The sequence below is a fragment of the Ranitomeya imitator genome, chromosome 2, assembly GCF_032444005.1.
Source record: "Ranitomeya imitator isolate aRanImi1 chromosome 2, aRanImi1.pri, whole genome shotgun sequence".
Lineage (NCBI taxonomy): Eukaryota > Metazoa > Chordata > Amphibia > Anura > Dendrobatidae > Ranitomeya > Ranitomeya imitator.
Genome location: NC_091283.1, coordinates 204,426,453 through 204,444,125, shown reverse-complemented (window position 1 = coordinate 204,444,125; position 17,673 = coordinate 204,426,453). Strand labels below are relative to the sequence as shown.

Below are 17,673 nucleotides of genomic sequence, written 5' to 3'. Positions count from 1 at the left end.
AGATGCCTACCCCTTGCCTAGGATAGAAGAGTCCTTGACTGCTTTGAAATCTGCTAATTATTTTTCCACCTTAGACTTAACAAGCGGGTATTGGCAAGTCCCTGTGGCTGAGAGAGATAAGGAAAAGACGGCATTCACCACACCAATGGGTCTAAGTGAATTTAATCGCATGCCGTTCGGACTCTGCAACGCATCCGGTACCTTCCAGCGCCTGATGGAATGCTGCCTCGGACACAAGAACTTCGAGACCGTCCTCCTGTACCTAGATGATGTGATCGTCTACTCAAAGACTTACGAACAACACTTAAAAGACTTGGCAGAAGTGTTCGAAGCCTTATCCAGGTATGGCATGAAAATCAAGCCATCCAAATGTCACCTTCTCAAGCCAAAAGGTACAGTACCTGGGACACATCGTGAGTTCGGAGGGAGTAGCACCGGATCCCGAGAAAATAACCGCCATAAGGGATTGGCCGAGACCTACCAGCGCAAAAGAAGTGAGGCAATTCCTGGGATTGGTGGGTTACTATCGTAGATTTATAAAAGGATTTACCAAGTTGGCAGCACCCTTGTAAGACGCCTTGGTAGGGCAGACGAAGAAACCTTCAAACCGAAACCCTCCTTTCCAGTGGAACGACGAAAGGGAAGACTCCTTTGAACAACTAAAGAAGGCACTAACCGGAGAAGAGGTTCTGGCATACCCAGATTACCATCAACCTTTCATCCTCTACACCGATGCCAGTAATGTGGGACTAGGAGCGGTGCTGTCACAAAAGCAAGAAGGTCGGGAGAAAGTCATCGCCTTTGCAAGTAGAAAGCTCCGGCCTACTGAAAGAAATCCAGAAAATTATAGCTCCTTCAAATTGGAACTACTGGCAGTAGCTTGGGCTGTGACGGAACGTTTCAAACACTATCTGGCCGCTGCAGAATTTATTGTCTATACTGACAACAATCCGTTGACCCACCTGGACACAGCCAAATTAGGTGCGTTAGAACAGCGATGGATAGCCCGGTTATCTAATTACAACTTCAAGATCAAGTATCGAGCAGGTCGCAAGAATGGAAATGCCGATGCCCTATCCCGGATGCCACACTTGAGAGATGTAGAAGAAGAAACGGGGGAGCTTGAAGAAATTGAACTACCAGCCTTCCATCATCCCAAGGCAAAACATCATCAGTCAAGTACCTATCAGAAACAACAAGAGGTGAATTTTAATCCGTTAGCACACCATAGATGGGCTGACACCCAAGACAGCAATCCGGCTGTGAAGTTGGTGAAGCAACTGTTAACTGAGCAAAGTGCATATCCCGATGAGGATGCCCCAGAAGAGACGCATCAACTCTGGAAAGAGAGAGGCAAAATGTTCCTGTATCAAGGGAAGCTCTGTAGAAGGTACACCAATCCGAAAACACATGAATTGGTTTGGCAGATTATCGTGCCTAAACAAGATGTCAAGATGGTCCTCGAAGCTTACCATAATGGTGCTGGTCACTTCGGTTGGAAAAAGTTAGAAGTACTTCTAAGAGAAAGATTTTATTGGGTCGGGATGAGAAAATCAATCGAACAGTGGTGCAGAAATTGTGGCCCGTGCAACCTCAGAAGAAACGATCAAAAGAACCAAAGAGCACCACTGCAGCCCATAATCACCAAACAACCACTTGAACTTGTAGCCATAGACCACGTGAAGTTGACACCAAGCCGGTCCGGCTATGTCTATGCCTTGACCATCGTGGACCATTATTCACGCTTCTTGGTAGTAGTACCCGTAAAAGATCTGACAGCAAAAACAGCAGCCAAAGCGTTCCAAACGTACTTTTGTAGACCCCATGGATATCCGGAACAGGTTCTCACCGACCAAGGTACAGCCTTTGAATCAGAGATCTTCAGAGAATTCTGTAATATGTATGGTTGCAAAAAGATCAGGACGACGGCCTATCATCCACAAACAAACGGCTTATGCGAGAAGATGAACCATATTGTAATAGACCTACTAAAGACTTTACCTGAGACAGAAAGGAATCAATGGCCAGAGAAATTGCCTGACTTGGTGGATCTGTATAATCATGTCCCGGTGAGCTCCACCAACTGCACCCCAGCTTATCTTATGCGTGCAAGACCCGGCCAATTACCAATCGATCTAGAAATGGGAATTCTGAAACCAGACGCAGAAGTTCAAGACTCCAATTGGGATATCATACGGCAAAAGCAGTATCGCCAAGTGCAAGAGAGTGTGGAAAGAAGCCTTCAGCAAACTAGAGAAAGACAAGAGCGAACTTTCAACCAGAATGCTCTAGCGACCCCATTAAGACCGGGTGACCAAGTGCTCAAGAGAAATCGTCGAACCAATAAACTGGACAATCAGTGGGAAGCCGTACCCTACACAGTTTTACCAACAAGAGTGGATAATCCTAAAATGTGTCTCATTAGCAAAAACGGAGGCTTAACATCTGTAGTAGTGTCAAGAGACAATCTTAAATTATGTCCGGAAGCATTGAAAGAGCCAGACGTTGTCCAGCCAGAACCAGAAGTTATTCAACCCATACAGGTTCAACCAGTAAAGGAAAAAGAAGAGGAAGTGTATCACACCTGTATAGGAGACTTTCCCAAAACCCTACTAACATACCATGGTGCAGTAGTGGTTCCCATGGTGGCCTTTTATCCAACACCGAACCCAATACCAGAAGTCCCAAGACAGGAAGAGGCTGACCCCGTACTACAGGAGGTTCCAGGCCAGGAAGAACAGATTCCTGAAAAGAGTAATCCCATTCACGGTGGACTTGCCAACTCCATAGTTATGGAATTATCTTTAGCAGAGCGGGCAGATACTACATCCGCAGTAGACAGTAGTACTCCACATGAAGAGATACCACTATTACGTAGATCACAGCGTAGTACCCAGGGTCAATTACCGGCCAGGTATGCAGATTACCAACTATAAAGCTCATAATGTGAATTGTATATATGTTATGCCGTATATAGTTAAACAGAAAATGTAGTATAGTCATTGTTATCAGTCTGCAACGTTTAAGCCCAGTACCTACAGAGACTTGTCTGTATGAACTTCTTGCATATTCTTGAACTTGTTATCAGCCCGGAGGCACTAAATCAAAGCTCCGGAAAGACTGCTTTTTGAACTTTGCTTTTTGCTCTTTTTGAACTTTCTTTAGACTTTATATTGAGTACCTTCAAGGGTAGAACTGTATTAATGGACGCTATTTGAAGTGACTTTTTACAGAACTCTATTTTTGTTTCCTTGAGTGGTTTTTGTAACTTTTCATTTTTAAGACTCTGTACATATTAATTGTTATTTCAAAATGTTATCGTCCCACAGTCCCGGAGTACTGTTCTTAACTAAGGGGGAATGTGGCACCCCTAGGGGTATTTGCCACAAAAATAGTTACTGACAGTAAATACAAATACTAAAATAGCAAGAGTGCACTACCACCTCCGGCCAGAAGGGGGAGCTCCAGAGACTCCCCTTGATCCATTCTGGTCTGAGAGAAGAAATGGCAGTTGGGCTAAGGAGCTGATAGGGCTGTTAGTGAGAGGTCATACAGCTGAATTTCTATGACGGTTTCCAGGCCCAAATCACCGGCCTGAGGAGAAAAGGGACAGAGAAAAAGGACATTGTGAGAACCGGATAGCATTAATCACTACCCAGAACAGGCGCAAAGACGGATACCGGATCCGTGGCTGTATTCATTATATATAATACAGCAACCGGAAAAACGTGAGGTGATATCAGCTTCACTAGGGCCTGACGCAGCAACAAACACAGAGTTCAGCGGTACTCCTGGAGGGGGTAAGCCGATAAAAGGACTCGGGTTGCCCGTCGAACCAGGACCCGGAGGGGACAGATTGGGCCGGCAGCCAGTTCACATACAGCAGCAGGGCCACACAGAAACTGCGCACAATAAGAGGCGAAGACCCCGGCAGGGTCAAAGTAACTCAGAGTTCCCATACAGACTCCGGTGACAGGACTGGTTGTAAATCCTTTTATGTTAAAGTAAACTGGTTAAACGTTTCAGTGCCTCAGTCTTTCATTTGGACAATAGCCATCTATCCAGGATCGGGATCGTCACCGCTGGGAGAACCTGCTGCTGATCAAGTAAGCGCCTGTCCCCTTACGATACCCCTTACACTGTGCATTGCCTGAGGCCACAGCACCGGGTCAAGCCACCCGTGACATCCCCCTCAAGAGACAGACCCCATTGGTCCGGTGCTGGGTATCCCAGTCTCTTGGGCGTCACAATAATGTGTCACGAAAAAACAGTCGCAAAATCACTGGGATTTGTTGAAGCATTGCAGAGTTATTACCACATAAAGTGACACTGGTCAGATTTCAAAAATTTGGCTCCGTCACTAAGGGGTTAAAAACACTTAAAATAGTTCATTACATAGACCAAAAACAACACGATCCAAAAAAGAAAGTATAATACTATCTGGCCCATTAGCCTGATGATATAAGACGGTCAGAGCATCCAGCAATATCCCTAAAGTGAATAGCATATGAGTATACAACTTGATATGGAAAGAGATATAGCCTACTTGCTACACCTATATGCTGTCAGCACAATAGCCATATCATGCCACAGAAACCCTTAATAATAATAATCTCCTAATAGTATATTTACCAAATTGATCATCATGTGTCATGGCACGGATTAAGAAAAAAACAGCATAGGGATGAATAGCAAGATACTCAATCCTAATCCAAATCTCCTAGTCGCCCCCCTGTGCAGACAGTCAGGCTGAACGGGTCCATAGACCCACGCGTATCGACACTGAATGTGTCTTCAAGGTAAGTATGTCACCTATTCTAAACACTATTTTAAGTGTTTTTAAATTGTATGTTGTCCAACAATAAAGATTTGTTCAACAATAAAGATTTGTTCATGTATTAGTTTGTCTGGTGATCCCTGATTATTTTTGGTTCTGGTCTATATGCAGTAGGTGATCCCGAAATAATATGAGGTGGTGCCCGCTTATTTCTATGTATTAGGTCATGTGAGTAACTCAGGTGCTCTGGGGCACATCCGTACACGGAAAACGACAGACATAGCAATTGCGCCACGTATAGTTTTCCCTTAATTACAGCGCTATACAAAATAGAGCAGGGGTGGGAGATTAATTTTCCTAAGGGGCCACATGACAGACCCTGACTATTGTGGAGGCCGAACCAATAGCCTGAAATTAATTCTGCACCATTTTAATAAGACATTATTCTATGAATTAATATTGAGCAGAATTAAGCATCCTGACATCCCCCTATATACAGTATGACCCACTACATAAGCCTCAATCAATAACCAAAAGCAAGCAACCTATGGACTCCCTTACTACATGTAAATAATAAAACAAGCAAACAAAAAAAACAACAACACTTAAATATTCTCTCTTTATATAGTTAGAACATCTAAAAAAAATACAATATAGATACCAGTGGGCTGAGGAGATATACACTGCTCAAAAAAATAAAGGGAACACTTAAACAACAGAATATAACTTCAAGTAAATCAAACTTCTGTGAAATGTAAAATCAAACTGTGCACTTAGGAAGCAACACTGATTGACAATCAATTTCACATGCTGTTGTGCAAATGGAATAGACAACAGATGGAAATTATTGGCAATTATCAAGACCCTCAAAGGATTTGTTCTGCAGTTGGTGACCACAGACCACATCTCAGTACCAATGCTTTCTGGCTGATGTTTTGGGCACTTTTGAATGTTGGTTGTGCTTTCACTCTCATGGTAGCATGAGACGTACTCTACAACCCACACAAGTGGCTCAGGTAGTGCAACTCATCCAGGATGGCACATCAATGTGAGCTGTGGTAAGAAGGTTGGCCGTGAGTCAGCGTAGTGTCCAGAGGCGCTACAAGGAGACAGGCCAGTACTCCAGGAGGCGTGGAGGGGGCCGTAGGAGGACAACAACCCAGCAGCAGGACCGCTACCTTAGTCTTTGTGCAAGGAGAAACAGGAGGAGCACTGCCAGAGCCCTGCATAATAACCTCCAGCAGGCCACAAATGTGCATGTGTGTGCATAAACGTTTAGAAACCGACTCCATGAAGATGGTCTGAGTGCCCGACGTCCACAGATGGGGAATGTGCTCACAGCCCAACACCGTGCAGGATGCTTGGCATCTGCCACAGAACCCTAGGATTGGCAAATTCGCCACTGGCACCCTGTGCTCTTCACAGACGAAAGCAGGTTCACACTGAGCACATGTGACAGATGTGACAGTCTGGAGACGCCATGGAGAGCGATTTGTTGACTGCAACATCCTTCAGCATGACCGGTTTGGCAGTGGGTCAGTAATGGTGTGGGGTGGCATTTCTTTGGAGGGCCGCACAACCCTCCATGTGCTGGCCAGAGGTAGCCTGACTTGCATTAGGTACCGAGATGAGTTCCTCCTTTTTAGGTTTGATTGTTCTCAACACATTCCACTATGTAATAAATAAATATTTACAACATGAATATTTCATTCAGTGATATCTAGGATGTGGGATTTTAGTGTTTTCCTCTGTTTTTTTATCAAAGTGGAAAATGAAGTTACAGGCTGATCCAACTTCAGTGGACTTGAATCAAGACAAGGAAATGATGCTCAGTTGTGTGTGCATGTGCGTGTGTGTGTGGCCTCCACATGCCTCTATGACCTCCCTACAACGCCTGAGCATGCTCCTGATGAGGCGGCGGATGGTCTCCTGAGGGATCTCCTCCCAGACCAGGAATAAAGCATCCGCCAACTCCTGGACAGTCTGTGGTGCAACGTGACATTGGTGGATGGTGCAAGACATGATGTCCCAGATGTATTCAATCGGATTCAGGTCTGGAAAATGGGCGGGCCAGTCCATAGCTTCAATGCCATTATCTTGCAGGAACTGCTGACACACTCCAGCCACATCAGGAGGAAGCCAGGGCCAACCGCACCAGCATATGGTCTCAAAAGGGGTCTGAGGATCACATTCAGGGATGTGGCCCTCCAAAGAAATGCCATCCCATGCTCAAGGATGTTGCAGGCAACAGATTCATGGAGTCTCCAGACATCTGTCACATGTGCTCAGTGCAAACCTGCTTCCATTTGAAGAGCACAGGGTGCCAGTGGTGAATTTGCCAATCCAGGTTTTCTGTGACAAATGCCAAGCGTCCTGCACGGTGTTGGGCTGTGAGCACAACCCCCCATCTGTGGACGTCGGGCACTCAGACCATCCTCATGGAGTCGGTTTCTATGCAGACACATGCACATTTGTGGCCTGCTGGAGGTCATTTTGCAGGGCTCTGGCAGTGCTCCTCCTGTTCCTCCTTGCACAAATCCGGAGGTAGCGGTCCTGCTGCTGGGTTGTTGCCCTCCTATGGCCCCCTCCACGTCTCCTGGTGTACTGGCATGTCTCCTGGTAGCACCTCCAGCCTCTGGACACTATGTTGACAAACACAGCAAACCTTCTTGCCACAGCTTGCATTGATGTGCCATTCTGGATGAGCTGCACTACCTGAGCCACTTGTGTGGGTTGTAGTGTCCGTCTCGTGCTACCACGAGTGTGAAAGCACAACCAACATTCAAAAGTGAACAAATCATCAGCCAGAAAGCATTGGTACTGAGATGTGGTCTGTGGTCCCCACCTGCAAAACCACTCCTTTATTGAGGGTGTCTTGATATTTGGCAATAATTTCCATCTATTGTCTATTCCATTTGCACAACAGCATGTGAAATTGATTGTCAAACAGTGTTGCTTCCTAAGTGGACAGTTTGATTTCACAGAAGGTCGATTTACTTGGAATTAGATTCTGTTTCAGTGTTCCCTTTATTTTTTTGAGCTCACACACAAACACACACATACAATCAAAACTAAATATCCCTGAGTTTTGGATCTTCATTTGTTCTGTATTGGAGACTCAACAGATCCACAACACACACGACATAAGGCTTCCCAGTACAGTTCCTTTACATTTGTGTCAGTCCTTCAATATTTCTCTTCGGAAATCTGATTCCACCAAGTTGTAAGATCCCCTCCTCCCCCGTTTTAATTTGGAAACGCTGACATTTCAAGTTCAATTCACAAACAAGCAACTTTTACACAACTTGGCAAATGTCAGGACCATGAACATCTGTTAATATTTTGCAGTCAAGACAAATTCCTATTCATTTATTTATTTATTTTTCGAGGTCTAATGAATCAGTGGAGAAATTTGCCTCACGGAGCGCGCACATGTGTATATCGGGTAGTCAACTTTATTAGGAGGACATAAAAATAGCGCAGCAGTAAAGGCAAGTCTATATAAAGACAAGCGAGATCTAAAGAGGAGGATTAGTTACAGGGCAATGTTGTAAAATCCACCAGAGTATCACAGTCGTTCTGGACAGCTACACACTCGTCAGAGATCAGATTCCTCTGTATATTCTAAGTAACCAATACACAGGATACAAGAATACAAGTAATGACGAAAATTTGTACTTTGGAGACTATGTAGAATGAAAAAAAAAAAAAAAAAAAAAAAAAATTTTTTTTTATAGATATATATTTTATTATTTTTTTCCAAAGCCTGCAGTACATGCGAGTCGATGAATCTACATGCACAAAGGATTGGCAGAAGTGTCTTTTAGGCCGTGTTCACATGTTCAGTATTTTACATCAGTATTTGTAAGCCAAAACCAGGAGAGGGTGATAAATACAGAAGTGGTGCATATGTTTCTATTATACTTTTCCTCTGATTGGTCAGAATTTTTTTTATCAGTATTTGTAAGCCAAAACCAGGAGAGGAACAATCAGAGGAAAAGCATAATAGAAACATATGCACCACTTCTGTTTTTATCACCCTCTCCTGGTTTTGGCTTACAAATATTGATAAAAAATTCTGACCAAATACTCAACATGTGCACGTGGCTTCAAGAGGGGATTACTGTAAGGGGAATGTTAGGAATTTAAAAAGGGTAATAAAATAAGTTACAGTAAAAAAAAAAAAAAAGAACACATGAACGACCAGAGATGGGTGAACCCGAACAGAAGAAATGTTCGGCGTTCATACCGGACAGTGATTGTTCGGGCTTGAAAGACGAACACGGACCTTCTGTTGAAGTCCAGTGACGTTTGGGTAAGTCCAGAGCAGAGACAAAAAGCAAGAGATAAATAAGTGTTTTCTCCTTTAACAGTTTGGGTAACCATATTTTTTAAAGGGGCTCAGGTTCTGGTGAAAATTCGGGTACTGTTCGAGTACCCGAACTTTCTAAAGAGTTCAGGTCAGGTATCAGAACCCGAACTTCCACCTGTTCGTCCATCCCTACACACCACCACATTGAATCCTTAGTCTACAAATTTGGAAAATACAACAACAAATGATAAATAATGACAGTATAAGTTAACAAAAACTAGGACAAAATGTAGATGCAGGGTATGAAAAATTAAGTACAAAATAATGATATTGAACTACTTAGCAGCAATAACGTGAAGTAAGGGTTTTCTGCATGACGCATCGATCTAGGAGTGCTGCCCCAATCTTCTTTAAGACATTGCTTAAAAGGTTGGTCCAAAACTAACATGGATGTATTCCTGAAGGTGTCTCCATTTAATGTAATAAGCTAATAAGTTTTCAAATATACTTTATATGACAAAGTCCCTACTGCTCCCTTTCTATTTCAAAAACTATTTTTATTTTACCTACTTTGGGTTTGAAGACATTTTTTTTTTTCTAAAGACGTTTTGTATCCCCAGTGCATGCTAGGATACACAAACGAGATGTCATCAGGGGTAGCCTCTGTCCCCACCCTGAAATTAAGCATATGTCACTTAAGGAGAGAAGCCGGTGAGCAGAAAAAGCAGAGAACACCTGCTCCATAAAAGGGACATCATATGTTCGAAGGCGGGACTGGTCTTTGCTTTTCCTGCTCGCCGGGTTGTCTTCTTACAATGCGCACTGACAGTGCGCTCTCTTGTCGTTTCATCACTTCTCATCAGAGTCGGCGAGGGAGCGAACTGTCACTGCATTGAAAAGTAAATTGCATACTGACAAGGTAGCTTGTAATGAGCATTCATCAGAACTGACAACCGACGCATGCTCAGTAGAGCAGGAACTAGCCCAGCCCCTGAACTGGACTTCACTGATGACACTTTGCTTCAGGGAGGCGGCAGAGGTTTGGGACAGTGATGGCAGCCCCGGCCCCCTGATGAGGTCTCGTTTGAGTATTATAGCACACACTCTGGATTCACAAACTTATCGTCAAACCGGAAGTTATAAAAAAAAAACAACAAAAACAGTTAAATAGCAAAGTGAAGAACGATAGGAACTTTTTAACTGAAGTATATTGGAAAAGCCATTAGAATTATTACAATAAATAGACATTCCAGATTAAACTTCTTTTCGGACTACCCCTTCTATCATCATTGAGATTTATGGGTATTTGTTTAAGCACACAAATCTCAAAATCCCTGCCATGGCGTTTTGCTTATGTTGCTGTCTGGACTGTGACTGGACCATTGCAACCACCTTGAGTCTTTTCTTGTTTTGGCCAGTCTGATGAAGAGTTCCTGGGTAGCATTGTCCCATTGCATAACACAGTTTTAGCTTTAGAATTGATGGCCTCACAATTACTCCAGGAAAACACTTTGGTTTAGAGAGGAGTTTTTGGTTGACTCCAAGGTGGCCGAGGTGCTGTGGCTGTAAAACTTGCCCAGATCATCACCACTCCACCAATGTGCTTAACATTCAGTGGTGTTTGATTTTTCACAGAAGATGGCGCAGGGGGTTATGGCTAAACATCTGCACTTTGGTCCCATCTGACAAGAGGACTTTTTTCCAGAAGTCTTGTTTGTGTAGAAAGGAATTTTGCGAACTTTAGCCATCACACCATGTATTTTTTTTTTTTAATACAAAAGTCTTTCTCCTGGAAACCCTTCCAAACAAGGCATACATATTTAGTCTATATTTATTTGTACGGTCATGTAGTTGAGTATTGCGTGGTTTTAACTTGGGGTGAATTTGCCTAGTTGTCCACTCATGTAAAGATTGCCAACTGCCTGGAATGTTTTCCACTAAATTGTTTGGAAAAGGCCTAATAACTCTTCTCAGATTGAAGGGCAGCAACAATTGCTCCTGTAAGATCATTGCTGATGCCTGTCCTCTTAGCCAATTCAGTAACATAGGCCCACATGCTCCAGACCAGCAAAATGCCTAAACTTCTGCTTTTATAGAGTTGGTCATGCTTGCTGGTGAACAATCATGGGCAATTTATTAACCGCACCTAGCTACTAGTCACCCACTTTATTCCTACGGAAGCAGTAAGGGTGTTTTTTTTCTAAGGAGGAAATACTAGGGAACCATTGAGACCTGGATAAGTGATGTGGTTAGCGACAAGTCTGTCCGTGAATGCCTATTTGAATCAACTGATGACTAACACCACGTGGCCCACATGTTCCTAGAGCTCCTTAGTCATTAGGTGAGACAAGTTATCAAGCACTAAAACATTTTGTACAACAAACAAAATAAAACTCCAAAATAGTAAGAACACGATTCCTCCAGTGAGTCTACAACAAATCACAAAGGGGGTAATGAGACTCCTCTAGAGCCCATGGCGTCCAGATACAGACTTGGCTTAATGCATGAGCAACGGAACAGTTGTCAATCATTTACCATAAGATTTATTTCCCAATGATTGAGTTGACAAATACAAAAAAGGACAATCAACAAATATAGATATAACAAACAGGCTTCTAAGTAGTCTCGAAGCTGAACCAATACTTACCACATCATAGCCTGTAGGGGCCCGATTCCTTGATGCTACTACCCCAACACCAGTGATGGGATCCATAGACAGGTCGGTCAAAGCATCTGAAAGGTCCCGAACCTCAGGCATTATAGTACGATCCTGCAGAGAGTAGTAACATTTATTAGTAAGCTCTTGATTTACAACCCACTCAAGGTCCATTAATGAAATTCCAACACGGAAAGCACGAGAACATTCCTACCACCCCGATAGAACGCACTTTTCCTTCTCTGGCACAAAAAGTAAACAAATCCCAGAAATATCTTCACATCAACCAAACTTTACAGGAACTCGTAGAATAAGTCATATCCTAACAGCAAACACAAGTTCCACAAGTCCCACAGTAACGAGGAGCCAAACAGAAGGTACAGCTTAAACGTTAATTTTTTATAATGTCCTTAAATAGGCACCGGGGAATTTTAATTTGTCAACCCAAAGGTGAAGTCAATTTTTTTTGCTAGTTTTATGGACATTCTGAATAGCTGACTGGTTAAGAAATGAATAGCAACAGTTGTGCATGGCCCGGGGAGAGGAAGACGATTAAGTTTGGTTAACGTACTGGGAGTAATAGAATAAATAGCATGCAATGCTCTTTCATAGGCAAATATCATTCCTGTACAAGCCTTTATTTTTTTTTGGACTGATTCTAATTCAATGAAGAATAGTCTATTGCTCCAGAAAGTCATTCCATCAAGAAAACTTTACATCACATAGCAAATCAAGATCCTTTCAGTGGGATTTTAATTTTTTTTTTTTTTTTTTTTTTCAAACGGAGTACCTCCTTCAATTTCTGCTGCTCCACTGATCCTGGAACAGTTGTGGTTCTTCGGTGCCCCTCCCTTCCAAAGTTGTGCCACCTGGTAATAAATTTTCCCTTCTACCAGCGTATATGGCGTATATCACAGAACATCTCTGGGGGAAGTTTGCTTTTCCTCTGTTGACGATGGGCAATCAGTGGAGCCGTGATTATTGGAGGAGGAACTCGGTTTAAGACATCCATGTTTATCGTACGTGTAATATATAATTTTTTTTCATGGATGCCAGAAGTACTTATTATAATCTATAGTGCTATTCACATGTCCGTTTTTTTCCGCCAGCATGGATGAGAAGGTCCAATGTTACTCTATTGGTCCATGAAAAACACGTACAGCACACAGATGACATTGGTGTGCCTTCTGTGTTCTGTCCGTAATGAACATTGCAAAAAAAAAAAAAAATTGAATAAAGCTTTGCAATTTTTTTTTTTTTTTTAATTTCTTTACCCATCCATGAGGGAAAAAAAACCAACAAAAAAAAAAAAACTGATGACACAGGGATGGTAAAAAGCGAGTACACGGATGCAAAACACTGATGACCAGCACCATTTTTTCACGTACATATTCACATATGAACGTGTGAATGAGACTTAGAAGTGGCACCACCAGCAATCATTAAAGGGTTTTCCCCACGAACAAAAATACATTTTAAATCACCAGATCTTGGAATAATATTATTAATAATTTCCACAATTGGATGTGTTTTAAAACAAAATGTTCCTGCGCCGAGATAATCTTATATAGGTGCCCCTGCTGTGTAATGGTCATGTCTGACCGTACAGGAACATGGTCTGATCATACCACATCTCCTGGGCAGGGGAGGAAGCAAAAGAATATAGTTATTACAGCACGGGATCGCAGCCGATTCTTTTTGTGAGGTAAAGCATTTCACTGCCTGGTTTTAAGCAAGGTTTTACCTCAAAGAAAGAATCAGCGGTGATCCCCGACTGTCCTGTCTGTATACTCTTTTGCTTCCTCCCCTGCCCAGGAGATGTGGTATGATCAGACCATGTCCCTGTACTGTCAGACACAGCCATTACCCAGTACGGGCACATTTTTAAGACTGTGTAATGGCTGTGTCTGACCGTACAGGAACATGGTCTGATTATACCACATCTTCTGGACAGGTGAGGAAGCAAAAGAGTATATTAACATTACAGCATGGGGTCATAGCTGATTCTTTGAGGTAAAATATTTATAACAGGCCGTGCAATGTTTTACTTCACACAAAGAATCAGCTGTGATCCCCGGCTGTAACGTCTTTATACTCTTTTGCTTGCTCCCCTGTCCAGGAGATGTGGAATGATTACACCATGTCTGAGCACGGCCAGACATGACCATTACACAATGCACAGCAGGGCACATTTATGAGATTGTCTCAGCGCAGGAACATTTTATTTTTAAACATCCAAAATGGGAAACTTAATTTTATTCCAAGATCTATGGATTAAGAGATACTTTCATTCATGGCACAACTCCTTTAAATGATGACATATCTTAGCAATATGCTGTTCCTTAAGGCAGGGGTATTTAGGGCCTCGATGAGCTTCTATCCGGCCCCTGGGCAGGTCACTGGTTGCCACAGTACTTGTGCCAGCAGCTGTATTTTGATTACTGGTGGCCCATTAATTTCTTCATGCCCTGCGAGCACAAGCACGCAGTGTTCACCACTAAGCTCTGAGGCGCGTGCAACAAAAATTACATCCTGACACTAGTGCGAGTGTCAGGACATACTTTGTGAGTGGAGTTAGCGCGCAACTTGTACGGCCCCCCGAAGTCTGCTATAAATATCTAAACGGCGCTTGGCGGCAGAAAGAAAGAAAAAAAAAAAATATTATTATTATTATGATACCACCACCACCACCACCACCACCACCACCAAAGATGGTATACATCTGTGGCATAAATTATTACGAATTTGTTGGATGGGCCTCGTCATGCCATTCACCACTGCTAGAACAGTGGTGGCGACAATGACAAAAAAACACTTTTTTTTAGCAATATCAAGTTTTGAAAATTTTCGGAACATTAAAAAAAACCCTTGATGAATTGGGCTATAATCAGTGTTCTCTGTCTTCCGTTCGGATGATTAGCTTATACTGCAGGAGAGAGGTGGTGTACTGTGGTGACTACTCAACTAAAACGCAGCCAGATAATACATGGCAGTATTAACTCCTCTACAGCAAAAGTATTTTTTATTTTCATCCACTTTCCCTTCATTGATTCCTTTGGGTCACAAACATGTATGACAGCTATGAAAAACATGATGAAGTTGTATCTGCATCGGTGGAGAATTCCTTTAATTTTTGTGGCCAAGTGATACAAAGATTGATGGAAAGGCTGCTCTTAATACAGAATAATAAGATTTCTAGGGGAGAAGTTTTACCTCCCGAACATTGATTGCTGATTTAGATGTTGAGTAGCCATGCCAGAAAATGTAGGTCACTATGTGATCAGCATCTCTAAAAGACTTTTTTTTTTTTTTGGGGGGGGGGGGGGGAAGGGACAAAAAAAACACCACACACGAAACAAAACCATGAACTAGTCAAAAGAAGGAATCCAGAGTCTAGTCACAACCTTACAAGGAATGCTTAAGCTGAACGACAGGAACAAAAATAAAAAATTAGCCACACGTGCCATTTTTTTTTCCTGGACTGGTCATCCATAAAGTCCAAGGCTGTACAACCTTGCCTGATCGGGGCTAACATATCATTGGTGCAAAGTATGCACCCGCCCAGGGGCCCGAGAGGTAAGGAGGCCACATACACCTCCAAAGCAGATGGAATTGTACATTTTGATCACTAATTGGACTGCAATTGGCCCATATATATTGTTCTTGAACAGAGACGCCCTTCTGTCTGTGCCCACCAGTGGTCCTAGGAATACGCTGTCAGACTAAAGAAATTCCAAGGCCAATAAAAACGTAAAAATATCATTGGGAGACTTTTGTGGCAAGTGGCAGTGAAACTATTACCTATAATAAGAATGGAGCTCCTCTTCTTCCTCGCTCCCAATCTAAAGCAACGTTGCATGTATCTGCTTCTCCATAGGAGTTTTGAGGAGTAAGCAATCTTTGTGAATAAAACTATGATGGAGATAGCCATACCTCCCTTCCCCAACTACTACTCCTGGAGACCCTCATTCTGTAAATACATAGGGGGTCCCATGTTAGCATACAATTAGCCACTCCTTGTGTCTCACATGCAAAGAAAGCCTTTGAGCGCCACATGTCACCCCAGGTTTCAGGATGGCAAATTTGTGGGGAGATAAGGAGCGGGCAAGCTCTACTGCAACTGCCGATTTTGTTTCTCTGTTCTTAGAAGGACAATCCGCAGACAGAAAGGAGTCTGGCAGTGCTTAGGGTCCATGTACAATGCAAGATTAGGCATCTCATGAGAATCTTCCAACCTAAACAGGCTATAGATCATCCGATGAATGAGCAAAATGCTTTTTGATCGTCAGGTGAATTGATCTCAAAATAGCATTGAATTAGGCCTAATAGATTTTCAGTATGCATGAGCTACCATTGTTCTCGGCAGCACATGCATCCTGAAAGTCTATTGTAGGCACCTGAAACGCGGTTGGGCTGTGTATTCCAACTACTAATTGACCGCCGATCAGCAGTGATCTAACGCCGCCGATCAGTTTGTGTAAACGAACCGAACCCTCGACTCAACTCTTTACCGAGACTGCATGCACAATTGGTCAACTCGAAGGTACAGTTGTATGGAGGGATAGCGAGATAGCAGCCTGCCAAACATGTGGATGACCAGTGGGAAGATAAGGAACCCCAGCAGAGAGAATCAAACCATGATCAGTCAAGCCAGAAGCAATAGGGCTTTATTTTTGTAAAACCCACAAACAATGATTGAGTATAAGGACATTTGGGAGATCCGTTCTCCTTTAACTCTTTTTATAATAAAGATTAGATCATGGCTCAGATGAGCGAAATCATACCCTAAGGGTACCGTCACACAGTGGCATTTTGATCGCTACGACGGCACGATCCGTGATGCTCCAGCATCGTAACAACATCGCTCCAGCGTCGTAGACTGCTGTCACACTTTGCAATGTACGACGCTGGAGCGATAATTTCACGACGTGTTTGCGATGTAGAAGCCGTTGGTTACTATGCGCACATCGTATACAATATCGTGCACACCTTTGTTACACCATGCGATCATGCCGCCACAGCGGGACACTAGACGACGAAAGAAAGTTTCAAACGATCTGCTACGACGTACGATTCTCAGCGGGGTCCCTGATCGCAGGAGCGTGTCAGACTGCGAGATCGCTGGAACGTCACAAATCGTGCCGTCGTAGCGATCAAAATGCCACTGTGTGACGGTACCCTAAGGAAATATCTCCCAAATGTGACATAAACCCTAGTTATTGACTGGTTTCATTCAAGTGTAATTAGAACCTCACCCAACAGGGACTCCGGGATCTTTGATTGTTTTTTTAATGCCCTTTTATTACACTCTTATGAAAGCAGCCATATTTACTTACGTCTATTGTAACTCGTCGGGGTTATGAAGAGTTACACTACGTACAGAGGAAACCAGAACTTTACATACACTATATTATAAAAAGACACATATGCATGCTTTTCTCAATATCTGACATGAAATCAGAATAAACCTTTCCCGTTTTAGGTCAATTAGGACTACCATAATTATTAATACCTGTTAAATGCTAGAAAAGAGAAAGAGAGAGAATGAATATGTTTTAAGGCATTTTTATAACATACTGCAAAGTCAAAACTGTACATAAACTAAGATTACTATGCCTTTAACCTATGGAGGTATTTTCGTTTTTGCTTTTCGCTCCCCTCTTTCCCAGAGCCATGTGAGGGCTTGTGTTTTGCGGGACGAGTTGTACTTTTGAACGACATCATTAGTTTTACCATGTCGTGTACTAGAAAACGGGGAAAAAATTTGGTGAAATTGCAAAAAAAAAAGTGCAATCCCACACTTGTTTTTTTTGTTTGGCTTTTTAACTAGGCTCATTATATGCTAAAACCAACCTGCCATTGTGATTCTCCAGATCATTACGAGTTCATAGACACCAAACATGTCCAGGTTATTTTTTTATCTACGGT

At 42.8% G+C, this 17,673-nt stretch overlaps 1 protein-coding gene across 6 annotated transcripts in view; it reads right to left on the bottom strand.

Annotated features, from left to right (window-relative positions):
- The window catches only part of MVB12B (multivesicular body subunit 12B), a 149,034-nt gene that overhangs the window by 109,447 nt on the left and 21,914 nt on the right, over positions 1–17,673 (bottom strand). For all 6 annotated transcript variants that reach the window (XM_069748511.1, XM_069748513.1, XM_069748515.1 and 3 more), the window contains one exon: positions 11,737–11,859. In XM_069748511.1, coding sequence (XP_069604612.1) covers positions 11,737–11,859 — 123 coding nt within the window. The remainder of the gene's footprint in view (positions 1–11,736; positions 11,860–17,673) is intronic.